General features: G+C 40.0%; 1 protein-coding gene across 1 annotated transcript; it reads left to right on the top strand.

The window, feature by feature from the left end:
- Nucleotides 1-6,852: 6,852 nt before the first annotated feature.
- Nucleotides 6,853-15,219, top strand: ube2b (ubiquitin-conjugating enzyme E2B (RAD6 homolog)). The gene is made up of 6 exons (XM_071925007.2): nt 6,853-6,998; nt 9,902-9,982; nt 11,361-11,386; nt 12,847-12,936; nt 13,499-13,587; nt 14,866-15,219. The coding sequence occupies exons 1-6, from the start codon at nt 6,955-6,957 to the stop codon at nt 14,992-14,994; spliced, it is 459 nt and encodes a 152-aa protein (XP_071781108.1). The 5' UTR covers nt 6,853-6,954; the 3' UTR covers nt 14,995-15,219.
- Nucleotides 15,220-19,220: the final 4,001 nt, after the last annotated feature.

Raw genomic sequence — 19,220 nt, 5'->3', positions numbered from 1 at the left:
AGTCTCAAGTTTTGAGGCACAAGTCTCAAGTCACGTCCCAAGTCTAAATGTAGATCACTAAGTCAAGTCTAAGTCAAGTCCATGTCATTAATGTCAAGTCTCAAGTCTAAATGTAGAACAGCAAGTCAAGCCAGAACAAATCAAGATTCCAGTATGAATTTTATATCTTCAAGAAAACTAAATATCTAGGCCTTTTCAATGCAATATGGGTTTAATAGGATAAAGACTTGGTAAGAGCATCATGAGTTTGATTTCTTTAATCAGTTTCAACTTCAATAAATTCAATCATTCCATACAAATTCAGAAAACAGAATTTAAATTCAGTCGTCTGCTGGAACAAATCTCATCACTTTCACTCTAAGTCATTTACACAAACACAAGATCTCAAGTCAAGACTTTAGAAACCTTTTCAAGTCATCAAAGTACAAGTCAGAGGCAAGTCCCAAGTCACCAGAACCCAAGTCAAGTCTCAAGTCTTCTCTACATGCATCAAGTCAGGTCTCAAGCAATTCTAACTGTGACTTGAGTCTGACTCGAGTCCAGGTCATGTGACTCGAGTCCCCGCCTCTGATAAAAACCGAATGGAATTAAAATGCTGCTACTCTGTTGTCGTTTGGGCTGGAAGTCATGTGGCAAAAAGCACCAAAAAGCAGCTCTTACAGAAATTCTGCCTAATTTTGTCTAAATCCCATTAAGGCATCATTTTTTTTTATCAGTTTATACTTCATCACAGCCTTTAAAACCGCCACTGCCCTTCACACAGATCATAACCAAGACACTGCGACGCCCTGCAGACTCCACTGGCCTAACAGTGACTCCATCAGTGTAATTCAATTACCACCGCCGCCCATGCAGATGTAACAAGACATCGCCGCTCTAATGAGACAGTTAGTTTGTACAACATTAAAGCTTCGCTCCTCATTAGCGCTGATGGCCGCTGTCCATGCTGATGGCCTCGCCCCGCCCCTCCCTGCCCCTCCCCTCCCTGCCCCTCCCTGCCCCTCCCCTCCCCTCCCCGCCCCGCTCAGAGCAAAGTCTGACGGCCGCCAGAGGGTTTCTGGGGAGAGTTAATGGGTCATTAGAGCGACACGATGAGTGTGTTGTTAAAAGACCTGCGCTCTCCATCCACTGAGAGAGAGAGAGAGAGACAGAAAGAGAAGAGAGAGAGGGAGAGGGAGAGAGAGAGAGAGAGAGAGAGATTAGGGTTGGACCAATATGGTTTTTGAAGGCCAATATTGATATTTTTTACATGAAGACTGCACCTGTTCAATGGTGGGAGAAACTCTGGGATACATTAGGCTTTTAAATGAAGAATTAGTGTACAAGAAACATAAATTACATAAGATTTAATGAATGAATAAAAGGTGCAAAGACGATAAAATTTCATTGGCTGTTTTACAAGCTGTTCTAATGTAGCCAGAGACGATCCTGGCTGATTAAGCCAATATCGGCCCAATCTATCAGTCTAATGCACACACTAGTGCAGATACACACACACACACACACACACACACACACACACACACACACACAGACCAATACAAACACAGCAAATAGGAGAGCTTTAGCTACCATTATACATCTCTAAAGTATAGAAACTATGTGTTGTCAAAGCTTTCCATCTGATTAGCTGCAATGTGACTGAGAAATATGTTTCTGATTCAGATTCTGGTTCTCATTTCAAATTCTGGATCAGGACCCAGAAGATTCAGGGATAGATTAAAATTCTTATTCTGTTGAAATTAGTGGCCACAGCCAAAAAGATTTTGACTGGACTATTTTAGTGTTGCATGAAGCTTCTGACATTCATAGCCTTCCCAAGTAACTCAAATACAAGTTAGACTGAAAAACAGCACTGGAGGTTAGTAGTAAACAGGATCATTTTTGATGTTTTAGCCCAGATAATTACCCACAAACATGTTCATGCTACAAAGAAATCAGCAACACTTAACTTGAGGCATACATTGTAATTGCTTTACAAACGCATATAATAAACTGTGATGTCTTATATCAATAACCAGAATAAATAGGCCCTTTTCACATCATCATAGTAGCTTCTGCATTGAGAAATCGGTGCATCGCTCCACAACCTGCCCAAAGTTTTTAATTTGTTACATTATGTATCTAGCGCTAGTAACCATTACAATTTAGTTGTTTTTGTTGTCTTTGTTGGATTGGTTTGTCAATAAGTCGTAAAAAAGAAACTTGCCACAGGAAGTTGTGATGCACCGGTTTCTCAACATGGAAGCTGTTACCATGACGATGTGAAAAGGGCCTATTGCAGCCATGATGGGACACTTTCAGTTTCAGGACACTTTCCAAGTTCGTGAAGTGACAAAATATGTTAAAGCCAGTCATAAAAGCCTCTAACAGCTCACACACTATTAGAACACAGTTTAATCTTGCCATCATACATGTGTCTTTAGTAAACAGTTACCATGCATGAATTCTTTTCAATATATTGGCTCCCAGAAAGGTTTGAAAACCACTTCCTTAATGTGCAGTCGACAGGAAGTGGAAGGGTGAGTAGAGGAGGGACGAAGAGAGAGAAAACAGAGAGAGAGAGAGAGAGAGAGAGAGAGAGAGAGAGAACGCACCACTGTCTCTCTCTCAGTTTATTAGAGAGAGGAACCGATGCACCAGTTCTCTGCCATCTCTATTAAAAGCATCTGGGGGGGGGGAAATAAAAGCTCAACAGTGACATAGTCTTCCTGTCTATTCTGGCTGGATCTCGGCCTTCGTCCAGGCTCTGACAGCCGGAGGGTCACCTGTTTCCTCATGCAAGAGGATAGACAGAGAGATACACAATACATTCAAGTAGGAAAGGAGGAAACATACAGACTTTTAAAGTGATTTTGAACTTTGGTAGTACGTTGGGTTGTGTAGCTTCCTGGACATGATATAACCCCAAAATCAGTGATTCTCTGTTCTCTGTTGCTCCGGTAGAGGAGATTGGACAATTGTGTTTTTTTCTCTCTCCATTCACTGCCATTGTATGGAGGAACAGGTCTGAAAATCACACTAATAGCACATAAACGAACGCGAACAAAGCAGATTCTGACAATATATAAAGAAAACTACTGCTGAATTGTGGTTAAGTGAATCGCTTTCTTTGTGTTTATGAAACCTTTCAGTTTGAACAAGTGTAACACCGAAATCCGGTCTTAGGAAATTTATGCCGATGTAACAAAGAAAATAATATGTTTACCAATAATTGTAAATAGGCAAAAAAAAAAGTGAGAGACTTGTTTTTTATATTGGCAGAATCTGCTTTGTCAAAGTCCTGCCTCCCACCTTTTTTCTCCTATTTGCAATTATTGGTAAACGCACTATTTTCTTCATTCCATCGGCATAAGTTTCCTCCAACCGGATTTCGGTTTTCCAGTCGCCTCTACCAGAGCAACAGATAACAGAGAAGCTGCAGGAAGGCCGGGAAGCTGCACAACCCAAGGTGCTGCCAAAGTTCAACATCACTTTAAAAGCTCTCAAAAAAGTTGTGTTGATCAAAACAACCTGATCCACTCCAGTAACCAGAGTCCTTAGTCCTCGTTAACCTTTCAGCTGACTGAATACCAGTTCAGCTCTACAACACTTTGTCACCACCTGCCAACAGATCAAACCAGGTTTATTTATGGTGATGAAATCCTCCACCGCAGGCCAGAGAGCAGATGATGTAAATCTGTTATGCATTACATAAAGAACATACTCTTCATTCCTGGCTCTTGATGGAGCCAGAAAAGCCCCGCACAGCAGCCAAGCCCTTTTGTCGCTCTGTGACCTACATTCTCACAATAGTGAAATCCTAGCAGTGGATCTATTGATAGCTGCAATCTGGGCTCCCGCAGGAAAACGGTCAAGAGAATGATTAAGCCAGTTTAAACAGACAATTAGATTCACTGGACCCTCGAGGGTCCAGAGTAGAAGAGGGGATGCTGCTCTAACTAACTTACTGTGACTCACAGTATTGACCTTTGACCTGTGATCCTGGTCTTGTTCAATTATTGCAGCAAATTTTAATATTGTGTGCCTTGTTGTATCTGTGGTTTAAAGGTCTGTTAAAATTTTGCTGGAAAAGTGTTTGCGAGAGTGTTTGGAGAGGGGCGAGATAATGAAGTTATCTGCAACTTCACAACAATGGCAACATTTACATGCACACAATAATGCAACTATTGCCAATACAATAGTGTGATTAAGCCGTTTACATTATTCTATAAACTGACACCTCCCTTAATAGTCTGGTTTACATGTAAACATGGGTTGTTGCAAGTATTCAAATGGAAATGCCAAAAACCTGACAGGACAACAAGCTCTGTCACCACATGCACAACTTGATATGCATTTAAGGTGTTTACATGTTCTGACTGGCCTCTATTAATGCCAGTAAATTAAGAATACTCCACATGTTGTTATTATTAATTTATTAACCCTAATTTAACTAGCCAAGTCAATTAAGAGCGAATTCTTATTTCCATATATAGGCCTACTTTATTATAAGACAACAAGAGAAAAAGAGAATTGGAGGAAAGGTGAGAATAAAAGAAAAGAAAAGAAAAATTAGGATTCTAATATAATTATAGTTATGAAGGCTAGTGATTTGCAGATGGCAACAGAGAACACAATTAACACTAATGCAACAACAACAACAACAACAACAACAACAACAACAACAACACCACTAAAAGCAATTAAAACATGTGGCAAAAACATACGACTGCACTGATAGAGAAATGTGTTACTGCGATTACACTTACTCAGACTTTGAGCGTACACACACACACACACACACGCACACACACACACACAGTATATGTGTGTTGAGGTCTACGTGTCCACAAGTCCGAGGGAGAGAGAGACATGGAAACATTTCAACACTTCAACACTTCGACACTTCAACAGCAGTAATCTCTATGAACAGAAATGCTGCGGCCGGCTCTGATACTGACACTGCAAGAAGAGGAATATGCTGTTGCTGGCATGTAATCCCTCTGCAACGACTTCCCATGCCTTTTTATTAAATGTGCTCTTCTTCAATTTGTCTGTAAGAGTTTAAATAAAAAATAAAAATATCTCTAGCCCAACTGTACTCCCACTTAAAGGAAAAATCCCCCTCTTACACACTCTTACATTTATTTATCATCAGTCGATGATGTTCAATGCGTTCGAGGAGTTATTTTGTGATGAAGTGTTGTAATTTGACTTTTTTGGTGAACCCGCTTTCCCTCAACCTGCCTCATCTACTTCTACTTCCGTTAGTGATTGCCTACATTTCCCAGAATGCCTTTCAACAACCCCCAGATAACTTGTTGCATTCAGCTGTAGGTTGTATAGCTGGATAGAGTAATAGTGATAGTGGAGAGTGAGTTTTTCCAGTGGAGAAAAAGTGAGAGTCACCCCCCTCTTACTCAAAACGTTTGTCTTGTGGCTGCATTGCATTCTGGGCTATTGAGGCTACTGTGGGTGGAGAAATTGGTCTCTCTGCCTCTTCTACGATGGACTTCCCCCTGTATGATTGTTGAATGTTTGTGCAAAAGTCTAGAAAGAAACACACACACACAAAAACACACTTCAAAACATTTCACAAAGCAGCACAGCATCTGCCAGTGTAGTTACTTGATATAATGGAGTCAATTCATAGTTGATTGGATGTTAATCAGTTTACAGGCAGATGGCATAATGCATTAGCTACAGATAGATTATATGGATTTAAGGTAAGCCACTTACTTGCTGAGTAGATTATTAGATGGCATTCGTTGTGATTTCCTCCTGTCTTCCCTTCAGAAGTCAAAATGAGATGGAGTTACATTAGGTGGAAGACAGGTCACACTTTCTCAAGCACATAGACTTTTCTTTAAGCACATCCAAAGAGGAGAATTATTTACAGAAATAGCTTGGGAAGAATTGTGCCAACACAACAAGAGATGGGGGGGGGGGGAACCTGAATGATGCTGTTACTATGGCAACAGACAAAGTTGATCATTATGTATGTTGGCTAAAGGAGAAGTTCCTATAAGAATAGCGGAGGAATATTAGAGGGATACCATTGGAGAAACAAACATAATGTCACTATAAAATCACTATTGAGTATCACAGACACACTATAAGATACTATGAGAATATAGGAATAGGTTATAGGTTATAGTGATGCCATAGGAAATTAAAAAAAAATACCACAAAATATCATACTGTCACTATAACCTAACAATTGAGTATCACAGGCACAGTAGCCTATAAGTCCCTTCCATAGGGATATTATAGTGATACCAAAAAAGATGAAAAAATACCATAAAGCATGATAAGATTACTATCAACTCACAGGCACACTGTACGTTCCTATAGGAAAATATTATTGGAATATTGTACACTGATACCTTAGGGATAAAGAAAATACCATAAAGGTCAATGTAAACTCAGTATTGAGTATCACTGAAATATAAAGGTTTCTATGAGAATATAGGAATATGATGCATATTATATTTACGTTATAGGGACGTTACAAACACAAAAGTTGTTCACAGAAATTATAATGACTAGTAATCACAAAGAGCCAAGGGCTGAACCTGTGAAATGAAATGTAAAGTATGTGATGACGATACTGTGTTACCTTGCTACATGTGAATAGGTAACTTACCTGGTTTATCTAAAATGGTCAAGGATGAAACAATTTACAGGAGGATTAATATTCTTCATACAAACATAAACAGGGTTTGGTTTAATTTGGCCCATGACAAAATGTATTTTTACATTTTAATAAATATTTTTACATCGACATCGTTTAAAGAAAAAAATGGGCTGTACCACAGTTGGCCAGCAGTGTAAGCAACCGACGTCACCATAAATAGCTAGCTAGCCAGTTGTTTTGGGAGAAGAAAAGGGTACAAGCGGAGGAAATACCCGTTTTGGTTTCGGATTTTATACGTTTAAGGGTCAAGGTTTAGCTTTTTTACATTTTGAACAATGTCGACCCCGGCTAGAAGACGGCTTATGAGAGATTTTAAAAGGTACCGCAACGTTTTGGCAGTCATCTCTTCTGTTGGTGTGTTTAGCTAGCAACGTTAGCCAGTGAAGCTATCGTTAGCTAGCCTAGCACAGTGTTAGCTGCTGTTGCAGACAGACTGAATATGAAGCTAGATTGGAGTTAATGTGAAACATACCCATGAATGTACTTGATTGGTTTCGCTTCCTGGTATCTTTATGATTCACAAAGACACGTTTGTCTTTTCTTAAAGCTCATCAGATGATATCTGAAGAAGACAGCCTGTCTGCTGTGTTTGTGTGTCCAGGGAATAGACTGAGTCTTTCCATCTTTCCTGGCCAGATTGTTTGGGTAGCTAACTTTTAGGCTAGCTGACGTTATCTGAGCTAGGTAAAAATCGGCAGGAGAAAAGGTCTGTAGACAGTTTAACAATTTATTCATCTTCTTTGAATTGTCACTGATTGGGGGCTTACTGTGATGGGATGAATCCTAATGACTCTACGAAGACAACAAGCCATGGGTTTTAATTCTGCTGGTGAATGGGCATTGAACCGGTCAGCTAACAACATGTTTAGAAAATCTCCCCTAGCAGCAGCAACGTGGCTCACAGGTGTTGCACAACTATAGGTGTAGGTGTGTGTGTGTGTGTGTGTGTGTCTGTGTGTCTGTGTGTTATATTTTAATGTTAGGATTACTATGGCTTAGTTTATTGCTGCCATCTCGACTTCATCTAGTTGGTATAAAACTTCCCTCTCATAAAAGTGATATTCTGTCAAACTATTTTGCTGTGAAGACAAGAATCTATTTGGGTTTCCTGGGAGAATCACACCTGGCAAGGGCTGGGTGTAGTACCCGCCATCCTCAAGCTGTTGGCTTGCTCCATATGGCATCCTGAGTGTGTTTGTGCGTGTTGTTCACACACACCTGTCAATGGAAAAAAGATGCTAAGCTATTCTACTAAGACAGCCCTTGGTGCTGGGCGGATAAGGTGTCAGTGTAACTCTACTCTGGCCTGCCAGTCCCCAGGTGGTAAACTGTAACAGACCGAGAACACAATGGGACATTCCTGGACCAGGATAGTAGGAGCAGCTTGTGTGACCAGGCCAAGGCTTGTTGATTGAATTCAGTCTTGCATGATTGCCCAACCTCCCCTTGTTTGATCTTTAATTCAAATTATTTGCACAACGTGAGCTGCATAAGTAACACACTTTTGTTTGATGTTTTGGCTCAATACTTGGGGTGTGAAATGTTTCCATGGGGTTAAACTGTAACTTTATAGTCCATTTTTGTTAATGTATATCAGCAGATTATATTTAAACCAAACTGCTTACTGTGCTGAAACTAAACGTGTGAAATCCCCAAGCCTCACCTGACTCTTCAATACCTTATTTTCAGTTTCTCTTTTCAGCGTTCTTGCATTTCGTTGTATTTCTGAGATTGAGCTCTACTGTAAGTTTTGACTAGTCCAGTTTATATTTTCTCAATCTTAAAACCTTTTTCTTCTTTAATTTTCTATTTTGTCAGTCATAAACAGAAATAGAAATGCAGTTAAAAGCTTATTGCCACCACTGATTATTTAAAATAGTTGTATGTTTGATCTCCCTAAACTGAAGCACTCCTACAGACCTTGGTCAAATAGGAGTTGCAAATATTTCGTGTTTGTCTTAAGCTGCTTGTTCTACAGAATAGTCTAGTATATAAATAAACTAGACTAGACTAGTAGTACCAGATGTGTAGGGTTTACTTGATCACATAGTGTCTGCTATGTTGTTAATCAAAGAAAAATATACAAAATTGACTTTAATACACATTCATGTGATTGTCCAAACTTTCTGGCACTCACTGTATTGTCTTATGTGGGAAATGCCACCCACATGGCACATATGCAGGATGGAGAAATACCAAAGTATTTGCAAATGCTGTTTGGCTCATGACTAACTAGTAGTTACACTAATCTACTGACTGCAGACTAGTCAGTAATCCCCAATTTCCAAGTAAAATGAAGTGACTCTCTGTCTGTGAGGCCAGTTGAGTGCAGCATCCCTCCACCAGCAGAGATCTCAGGCAGATTACTGTAAATGAGGTTAATTGCAGTGGGTCTGTCTGCAGCCAGGGACTTACACATGGATCTACTAACACACACACACACACACACACACACACACACACACACACACACACACAAATCAGCCTACCTTGTTTTATAGCCTTAAGCTCTTATTAAATCATCTTTATACTAGGCGTGCGACTGCAGGCCTAAATACTCTTTGATTTCAGACTTGGCCTGCATGCATTGGTGATAGGTTGCAAGACCTGTATTGTGATATGATTGTAGACTGCTGTGGGTAACACACCCTGTGTTTTAGGAAGGGGCCCAGTAGAGTACATTTGGTCTCACCCTAGGAGCAAGGCTCATTTAATCATGCTGCTTCTATTGTCACTCTGGGATCCAACTGGAAACCATTATATATTATTATATTCATGTTGCTGACTGAGTTAAAGTGGATGCAGGCCAGTAGCACTTCATTTATTTTAGATGCTGTTATTTGGATTTTTTGTTGTGTGTGTGTGTGTGTGTTGTAAGACTATCCTTACAGTTTTTATAAGCTAAACCAGCGTTTTGTAGCTTTGTTTTAGATAAAAGTCAAATATTTTATATGCCTTGTGATTGATATCATTATTTTCTTTAAGTAATTTAAACATTACACTTATTTTTAAGGTTTTCATCTTAATAATTATTGAGATAATGTCGTATATCGATCTGATTTTGACCAAGATAATTGTATTATGACATTTTCATATCGGCACAAGCCTTATGTAATGTTGATACAGTACTTTGAGTTTGGACTGATGATAATCCTGCAGTCACAGTGTTAATAAAAACCCTCTTTCCCCCTCTCTCTCTCTCTCTCTCTGTGTCTTACCCAGACTTCAAGAAGATCCCCCTACCGGAGTGAGCGGAGCGCCATCAGAGAACAACATCATGCTTTGGAACGCTGTTATTTTCGGGTGAGTCATGCTCTAAATCCTGCTCCGCCCCTCTGCCTGTACTGTGCCAGAGTGTGATCGTGATGCAGGGATCATTTTTTATTTTTTATTTCTCTCCAGTATGCCATACAACCCCCATTCATTTCTAAGGGGGATATTACTTCTTATCTTCCTTTTTTTCTATTGCACTCTCCCGTTCATTTCTAATCCACAGAGTATAGTTTTTCCTTTTTTTCCCCTGCTTTTTTGTGTGTGTTACTGATCACTGACTTAAATGGTAGATGGAGGGATGGGCTGGAAAACACTGTTGGGGCTGGAGTTTATGGGTCAAGGAAGCAGGGAGAGAGAGAGACAGAGGAAAGGAGGGAGGGGAGGAAGGAAGTACAGAAAGACCAAATGGAAAAAATGAGCGGCTTTGCTCAGATTTATGGTATCGATCAGGTATCAATGTATCCTGGGAAGTGAGACGAGGAAGAAGGAGTTTGGAGTATAAGAGTGATGGAAGAGAATGGAGGAAAGAAAGTGGAGAAGGAATGTGTTATTAACAGTAATGCAAATTTTTAAAACTATAAAGAACTAGTTGTGTGAAGTTGAGTTTATGTAGGGCTGGGCGATAATTCAATATTATCATTTATCGTCTTTTAGTAGAATCATTGTTGTGATGATGTGGTGATTTTTGGGATATTGTGACACAATTCTGCTGTCTAAACTGATGATAACAAGCACATTTTATTTAAAAACTCTAAATAAAACTCCAAAAACTCCAAAAAAAATGAACATTAATTTGATTATTTAACATGTGATTTTAACATGTATTTCTATATAGCCCAGCCCTATTTGCATGTATAAAAACCTCATTATGAAAACATCTCACCTCAAAAGAAACAAACACTCTCTCACTCTCAACAGAAAAATATCAACAACACAGCCGAATTGGACAGAATGACAAAACTGACAAAATCTAAATGAAACCAAATTTAACAAGGAGCAAAAAAGCTATAACCAATACAAATCAGAATGACACACAAGGGTTTTAACTTCAATAAAAATAGCCCTGCTAATAGTTCCTCTCCTCCTGATTGGAAGTCAAAGGGGGAAGCTGTCAAGAATGTAAAACTTGCACAATGTGTTTTAATTGGCCCTTGGCTGTGTGAAGAGTTACGATCTAAATACAGACGGTGGGATGTCTGTTGTTAATGGACTCCCTCTACACAGACTGTCATCGCTGTTATGTTTTCAACTAGCCAAGGCCTTATTGGTAGCAAGTGGGATTTTTGGCTTTTGGAAATAATTCTGTTGCTCTCTTCTCTTTCTCTCTCCTCTTGTTTTCTTTCTGTCTTTCCTCTCTCTCTCCCTCTCTCTCTCTCTCCTTAATTGTCTCTCTGTCTCTCTCCTGCAGGCCTGTGGGAACACCATTCGAAGATGGTAAGTTCTCCATTTTGATTTATCTCGTCCATATAGTGCCAGCTCAGTAGGGGGACATTCATCCTAACTCGGGGTTTGATTTAATTTCCTCCTCTGCTGTTATTATTGTAGGATCGCATTATTGAAGCCATCTATTACGGCTTTCACGGCAAAGTGTTATAAAACCATGGTAGCCAAAAGTCAGTGAGTGATGGTGTGTTATGTAGCAGAGTGATCCGTCTGAGCGAGCACAAGAACACACACACACACACAAAAACACACATAAATTGACTTTATTTTTTGTAGAAAAGCACCATACAAATAAAGTCTGGTCTAAATTATCTAAATTTAAAGCCTTAAAGTATTAAAATCTCAGTTATTAGAGGTCTTCATGTTTTTTCATCATCGTTGATTTTTTTGAATTAAAATCCCCAGTAATTATAGTTTAATTTTGATGCAGTCATGAAAGAAGATAGAGGCATTGAGGTGTTGTTGATTCTTAACATGCTGTGATATTAAGTTTTTGAAGCAGCGCAGAACAGAATTGTCGTATCGCCAACAGCTGTGAATGGGACCGGCAGTAATATCGGTTTTAATTTCCTGTGTTTTTATTGCATTACTTATACTTTGAGTTGATCACAATAAGTTTGACCTACATGCGTGAACACTCATGGATGAATACAGAACAGGAATAACACTATGTCAGACATGTTTTGTTTTCTTTGCATATCCTTTAATAAACATAAATGGACATAACATCCCTAAACTATTCATTTTCAGTTGCCGAACTTTCATTAGCAATGTGCAATTGGAAATGAGCTGTTTTTGTCAGCTTTGTTTCTTCATTTTGGTTTTTAAATTGGTCTTACTTTCAAATCCAGGTAGAAATGTTTTTCTGAATCATGCAGGTACCCCGTACATATGATGCATACACATACACACACATGCAGACACATACACACATGCAGACACATACACACATGCAGACACATACACACATGCAGACACATACACACATGCAGACACATACACATTTGGCATGTGCACAAATTCTCTCTCTCTCTCTGTGTCTCTCTCTGTGTCTCTCTCTGTGTCTCTCTCTCTCTCTCTCTCTCTCTCTCTCTCTCTCTCTCTCTCTCTCTCTCTCTCTCTCTCTCTCTCTCTCTCTCTCTCTCTCATTATATGACTGTGAAGTCGGGCTTCAGAAGTGCTGAATCAGACCTCCATACTGTTTTCTCCTATTAGTCATCTCCCTCTCTTATTAGCCTGCAGAGTCGACATCTCTGCCTCCGTGAAGGATTAGCTTCTCTTTCTACAGGAACCCGCGGTATTTTTAGCAACATAATTGTTTCTCTCTCTCGCTCTCTGTACCCCCCTCAATCTCTCACATCTGTATTCTCCTCACCAAATTACTTGTGTGTCCCTCTCTCTCCCTCCCTCTCTCCCTCTCTCTCTCCCTCTGTCCTTCTGTGTCTCTGCAGGAACTTTTAAGCTTGTGATAGAGTTTTCAGAAGAGTACCCAAACAAGCCACCCACAGTTAGGTTTGTCTCCAGAATGTTTCACCCAAATGGTAAGCCTTACACCCCCCCCCCCCCCCCACCACCCCAACACACACACACACACACACACACACACACACACATACAGAGACGCACACACACACAGCACACCACGTCTTCACTGATTGAAACCATGTTCTCCAAATGGAAAAAAGCTTTTACTTTTTCTTGTAACGGCAGAAAGGCAGCAACCGTGGCTTCTATTTGGGCTTTATCGGGGTGTAAACAGAGACAAAACAAAATACTAGGACTACTGTACTAATTTTGAACCCCTTTTTGTGCATGTCTTAATTATCTCAAGGCTAAATTGTCCCCTCCCGCTCATCTCCTTACTCACTCCATAATTGAAGTGGATTTAATATTAAAATCAGTAAGAGATCATACGTCTCACCCAGTCCGTCCATTTCATTAAAAGAGCAAGTGCTGATATTTTGTGCACTCACATATACAGTGTACAGCACAATCAGCATCATTATAATGACTGAATACACTGAATGACTTTGCTACAGAGACATGATGACATGTGGTTTGTGTGTGATGTTGATCTCTGGTGTTTTTCTGTGTGTTGACCAGTTTATGCAGATGGCAGTATATGTTTAGACATCCTTCAGAACCGCTGGAGCCCCACGTATGATGTCTCGTCCATACTCACCTCCATCCAGGTTGGTGTGTGTGTGTGTGTGTGTGTGCGTGTGTGTGTGTGTGTGTGTGTGTGTGTGTGTGTGTCCTTTGTATTAGACCAGCTGGGAACAAGGGCACTCTGTACACTGCAAAGATCCAGTATAATCAGGGAAGGAAATTAAACTCTTTGCCTACTGCCCACAGTAGCTGATAAATCCTAAAATTCACCAGCCTTTTACATGAATTGGTTTTTTTTCTTTTTTTTTGAATTTCTAGGACCTGTGAATGATGAGTTACTTTACTGACTGGCTGGTCGAGAGGACAAACTTTTGCCAGCTAAGCCACCAAAGAATTAATTTCCCACATTGTTAGGGCTGCACAGTAATGGCTAAAATTATTTTGCAAGGTATTGTAATCCTGATAATTAATCATGATTATTCATTTCGATGATTGGAGAAACAATCGGTGTCCAAAATTAACGTTTTTGGCTCACCTGTCAGTGGTTGTATCTACTAGGAATCATTTTTACTGGCCAAAATAATTAATAAACATTTTTCATAGACATGTGTCACCGTGCCTGTTTTCAACACTATCTTATGTATAGAATCAGGTGCTGTGTGAAACATTCAATAAAGAGGCAGATTTGGAGCAGATTTAGACAACGGATCAAGTTTGTAATTCATCATGAAGTGACTCGCCACATGGAAATAAGTTTCAGCTGACGTTAGGCGAGTTAACCCTCCAGAAACAGAAGTTTTGACGCTGCCACTTTGTGCAGAGCGGCGTAACAGGCAGCCAATCAACAGCCTGTTTGATACAGAGCCAGTGTTTTACTTTGATTGGCCCACGGTCAGAGAGAGTGTACGGTGGCCAGCAGGGACAAAGTCTGAGAATATGTAAAGACCAAAGTCTGTATATAACCAAGCTTTTGAAATGTTATCATCTCAAACACTTACCTGCCAGTGTGGCTGATTTATCCACCAAAGACCAAATTTACCGGCATTTGGCGCTTAGTGAGAGTTAATTTTGGACCCTGGAAACAATATTATTTTACTGCACATTTTGCATTTTATATCAACATCTCGTCTATTCTCAACTAAAGTGGACGTTTCTAAATTCAATGAAATGTTTCAATATTGCCTGTATGCCAATATCCTAAGATTATTAATTGCAGGAAGTAAATATACGATTATACACCGTTAAGTCCTATATAAAAGAGTCCGAATTTCTTTTTATTTGCCAGGTAAATGAGGCACACGGGGAGTTTGTGCTGGTTAACTGGTTCCGGTTCATCAGTTCATGTGTTTTTATTTCCCCAGTCGCTGCTGGACGAGCCAAACCCCAACAGCCCGGCCAACAGCCAGGCCGCACAGCTGTATCAGGAAAACAAGAGGGAGTACGAGAAGAGGGTGTCGGCCATCGTGGAGCAGAGCTGGGTGGACATCTGAACTCCTGCCGCTCTCTGCTTCTTCCTCTCCGTCACCCTCTTCATCATCCCAGTACTACTTCAATCTTTTCATTTTTACCTCATCGAGAAAAGACGACCGCGACGACATCAGAAGAACTCAAGTGCCACCCAGGGGAGGAAAAACAAACAAAAAAAAAAAAACACACAGAAAACAACCAAACCAGAATGGACTTTAACTTGCTTGCCAATATATTTGAAGAAAAAAAACGAGGGGGGAGGGAGGGGGGGGTCAATCTTATATTTGTGTTTCTTGTCCTTACTTTTTCATTTTTTATTGCATGATGTGAAATAAGTTATTGCTAACAGAATTTGTAATATATCTTTTTGTTGTTTGGTTGGATTGATGCTGTTAGTGTTTTTAGTTTTTGCAGATTCTTTTTTGTTTTTTTTTTGTTTTGTTTTTATTTTTATTTTGTAACGTCTCCTGGTGTGAACACAACCGGGCTGCTCGGAAAGGGCGGGTTGATGACCAAAACGGCATATTGTCAAAGACGCAACGCTGTCAAGTGAATCCAATAAGACAATTTTTAGTCGGTATCGTCTTTTATTCTCCAAGCACACTACACACTCACACTGAGGAATTCGTCCGGATATGAAGCCGACAAAGAAAACAACTTCCCCCGGGTTCGTTTCAAAGTGTTTTCCTTGTTTGAAGAGACGCTGTAGGTTTAGACCGGCAGGCGTCACAGGCCGCAGCGCCGCCCAGTCTCCCTGGCGCTGCTGAATCACGACTCCCGGTTTTTATTTTCCTCGCTTCCGCTCCGAGGGAGAGAGTGACGTTCGAGAGCGAGTGTTATGGGACGGGAAGGCAAATATCGGCGCTGGGATGGGACAGGAGAAGCTTGGGCAGAGGATCCCAAAGTGGAGACCGGGATCAGATGAAAGGGCTTCAGGAATCCCCCGAGTTAACGAAGGAATTACTCGATTTTATACGTATTTAATTTTAAAGTTAAAGCCCAGTGAGAAAACAGAACATAACTAATATTCTGACTATCCTGATTTGAGGTTTCACTCTCCCCCACTCTTACTCTTTGTTCCTGCAGTATAAATTCGTTTTTTTTAAACTTTATTTTTCCATCATTAACTAAAGAAGCAGAAAAAAATCACATCACAGGTTCTTGTTAAGATTTGCATCCACCAGAGTCCCTTTTCTCAGCATATGTCAGTTAATATAGGGTCAACCTGCAGTATAAATTCTGTACTAAATCTGATCAAAACAAGATGAGCGTCCCCGAGACAAACTCTTACCAAACAAGTCTGTGATTTAACACGCACTGTATTTACTCATGGATGCTTGACATGGAAAAAGTATGGGAACTCCTAAGCTAAGAATAATCAAGTTGAAGATATTGTTTGTTATTTTGAAGTGTATGTTGATTTCTGATTTTCTTGAATGACGGCACCATAACAGTATAATTATTGTTGTTTCTTCGTGGGTAACATTGCCTTGAAGGACAGAAGTAGGAAAAAAGGGGAAAAGAAGAGGAAAGGTCAAGACAAGACCGGGACAGAAAACTCATAAAAAGGGGTTTGGGGAAAGTATTTCGGGGCTCGGGCGGGACCCTCCCATGTCAGTCTCTGCTTAACTTTAGTTTTACACAGCTGTGTTCGGTTATTTAGCTTCTTGTTTAGGGAGTAGGACACAATCACTGCTTATTTTCCTGCTTATTTTCTACCGTTTATGAGTTGACACAAGTCATAATCTGCCTGTGGGAACGCGCCGCTGCATCATCACAGTATTTAAAAAAGAAAAAGTCGGAACTGTTTTCAACTCCTCCTCTGAAGTTTGCGCCCACACGTCGCTTTATAAAAAGAAAAGAAAAATGACTCGCTTTGTCGCCTGTGACGTCCGCCAGCCTGAATGAAGTGTCAAGTGCTTTTGATCCCGGTCTCGCAATTAACACCGCTAAAACTTTAAATTAAAAAATCTCCAAACTTCACAGCGCAGCCCCAGTGCCTGAACGCCACTTTAACTAGGAGCACTTTGGTTTCTCCGGCAGTTAAAATTCTGGGTGGGGGGGGAGGGAGGGAGGGAAGGGAACTGACAGAAGACTTGACCAAATTTACAGACCAAACTGCAAAAGACAGACAAGACAGACTCTTCTCGTGCAATTTGAACCCACTTTCGACAGTGTGACATCAACTGTTTCCCAAAGGCCTAGGTTGTTTTCACGCCTGCATTTGTCTCCTAGATGTATGTGGTACCCAAATTAAACGGCAACTTGAGACGAGTAGAAAATCGTGACTTCACTCTGTCCCACAACTCCTGCTAAATACTCCATGGAAGGCAGACTTCTTCATTAAATGCAGAGCTCTCTTTTTTTTTTGTTTTTCTGAGACGGTATAGGTCATATTGTGGCTAGTGATTTATTTCACCTAATAAGCAGAAGGGATATGCTATAAAGTTTTGTGAATTTACTTAAAAAAGGAAAAAACAATGTATACTTATAACAATATGCTGTATAAACATAATAAAAACACATTTTTCAGACTTTGAGACGGGTTTGGCTGTCTGATTATTGCACAGCTGTCCTAAATGATTTCTGTTTGCATTTCACTTGCTAATGATAAAGGGAAAAAATCATTTATGTTCCTGCTGTCCTCCATCATTGCTGAAGTGTCTTTGAGCAACACATTGAACTTGACACTGCAGCAATTACAGGCAAGCATGACCTTTGACCTCTGACGCAATTTATACGTGGAAAGAATTGTAAATTGTCCTTTCAAAAGACTGAGTATCTTTTTCATTGTTCTGCCACTAATATCAATCACCTAATGTTTTGATTTGCATCTTTTAGTAGCTTGCCATTTACACTCACCAGCCACTTTATTAGGAACACCATACTAATACTGGGTAGATATCAGCTTTCAGCTCAGTGTCAACCGGCTACCAAAGTGACATCTGCCTCAAGGTTCGACGTGTTGCATTCTGGGATGCTTTTTCTGCTCACCACAGCTGTAAAGAGGTTATCTGAGTTACTGTTGCCTTTCTGTCAGCTCCAACCAGTCTGGCCGTTCTCCTCTGACCTCTGCCATCAACAAGGCATTTTCGCCCAGAGAACTGCCGCTCACTGGATATTTTCTCTTTTTCGGACCATTCTCTGTAAACCCTAGAGATGGTTGTGTGTGAAAATCCCAGTAGATCAGCAGTTTCTGAATTACTCAAACCAGCCTGTCTGGCACCAACAACCATGCCACGTTCAAAGTCACTTAAATCACCTTTCTTCCCCATTCTGATGCTTGGTTTGAGCATCTATCTATCTATCTAGCAGATCATCTTGACCATGTCTACATGCCTAAATGCATTGAGTTGCTGCCACGTGATTGGCTGATTAGATATTTGTGTTAACAAGCAGTTGAACAGATGTACCTAATGAAGTGGCCGGTGAGTGTACATTCACTATAACAATAACCATTCCAATAACAATAACAGCGATTAAACTGTATGAGAGTGAAGGAGCAGAGGCAACAGAGTTCATGGGTTGGATGGGATTTTTCAGGGTTTTCTTGTGGTTTCAGTTACTTTTGGAAACACCCATATTCATTTCTACTTGTTTTCCAGCATTTTTGTGTCAGTCGAATCAAATCTCTGCCATGTTCCTAAGGCTAAAGGTCCAAAAATCACTACTATCTTCAAAAAGCTGTAATAAAACTGTATTTTCTCTCTATTTAAGAGTTAGAGTTGTGGTCAGCGTTAGGGTTATGATCACTGTTTAATGGGGAAATTATGACCGCAGGTGAAATCATGCAACTTGAACAGAAAGTATCAACTGCCACTAGGAGGGAAAACCCCCCTAAAAAACAGGAGTGCTGAACTGGGACGACAATGCATGAGCAGTGTGTTAAGTTTTTGTTCAGTTTTGTTGAACAGATCGCTGGAAATTGCTGTAGCAACAAACAGCTTTGAGGCAGCTCACCTTTACTACAGTATTTCAATTTTAGATAATTTTATACATCAATTCTACTGCTGTTTTAGAGCAAATAACCTCATTTTCACCCCCTCTGCATTTTCAAACAGTTACTAGTTATTTGATGTTTGTGTGGCAATTACAAGAAAACCAAATTATGTATTGCAGTTTTATCTGGTTCTTAGACTACTCACTGATTAAATAACAAATCTGAAATCACACAAAATAATTTAGAATCATTAAATCGTTAAAATTGAATCTTTTAATTGTTCCTGTGTAAAAAAGGCAAACACTCACA

This window comes from Centroberyx gerrardi, chromosome 11 (genome assembly GCF_048128805.1).
Source record: "Centroberyx gerrardi isolate f3 chromosome 11, fCenGer3.hap1.cur.20231027, whole genome shotgun sequence".
Taxonomy (NCBI): Eukaryota; Metazoa; Chordata; class Actinopteri; order Beryciformes; family Berycidae; genus Centroberyx; species Centroberyx gerrardi.
The sequence above is the reverse complement of the archived record's forward strand: the minus strand, read 5'-3'. Positions and strand labels throughout refer to the sequence as shown.

Coding starts and splice junctions, on each gene's coding strand:
- ube2b (XM_071925007.2), top strand. CDS start 6,955: ATGTCGACCCCGGCTAGAAGACGGCTTATGAGAGATTTTAAAAG. Junction 9,983..11,360: donor TGGAACGCTGTTATTTTCGG/GTGAGTCATGCT, acceptor TCTCTCCTGCAG/GCCTGTGGGAACACCATTCG. Junction 13,588..14,865: donor CCATACTCACCTCCATCCAG/GTTGGTGTGTGT, acceptor TTATTTCCCCAG/TCGCTGCTGGACGAGCCAAA.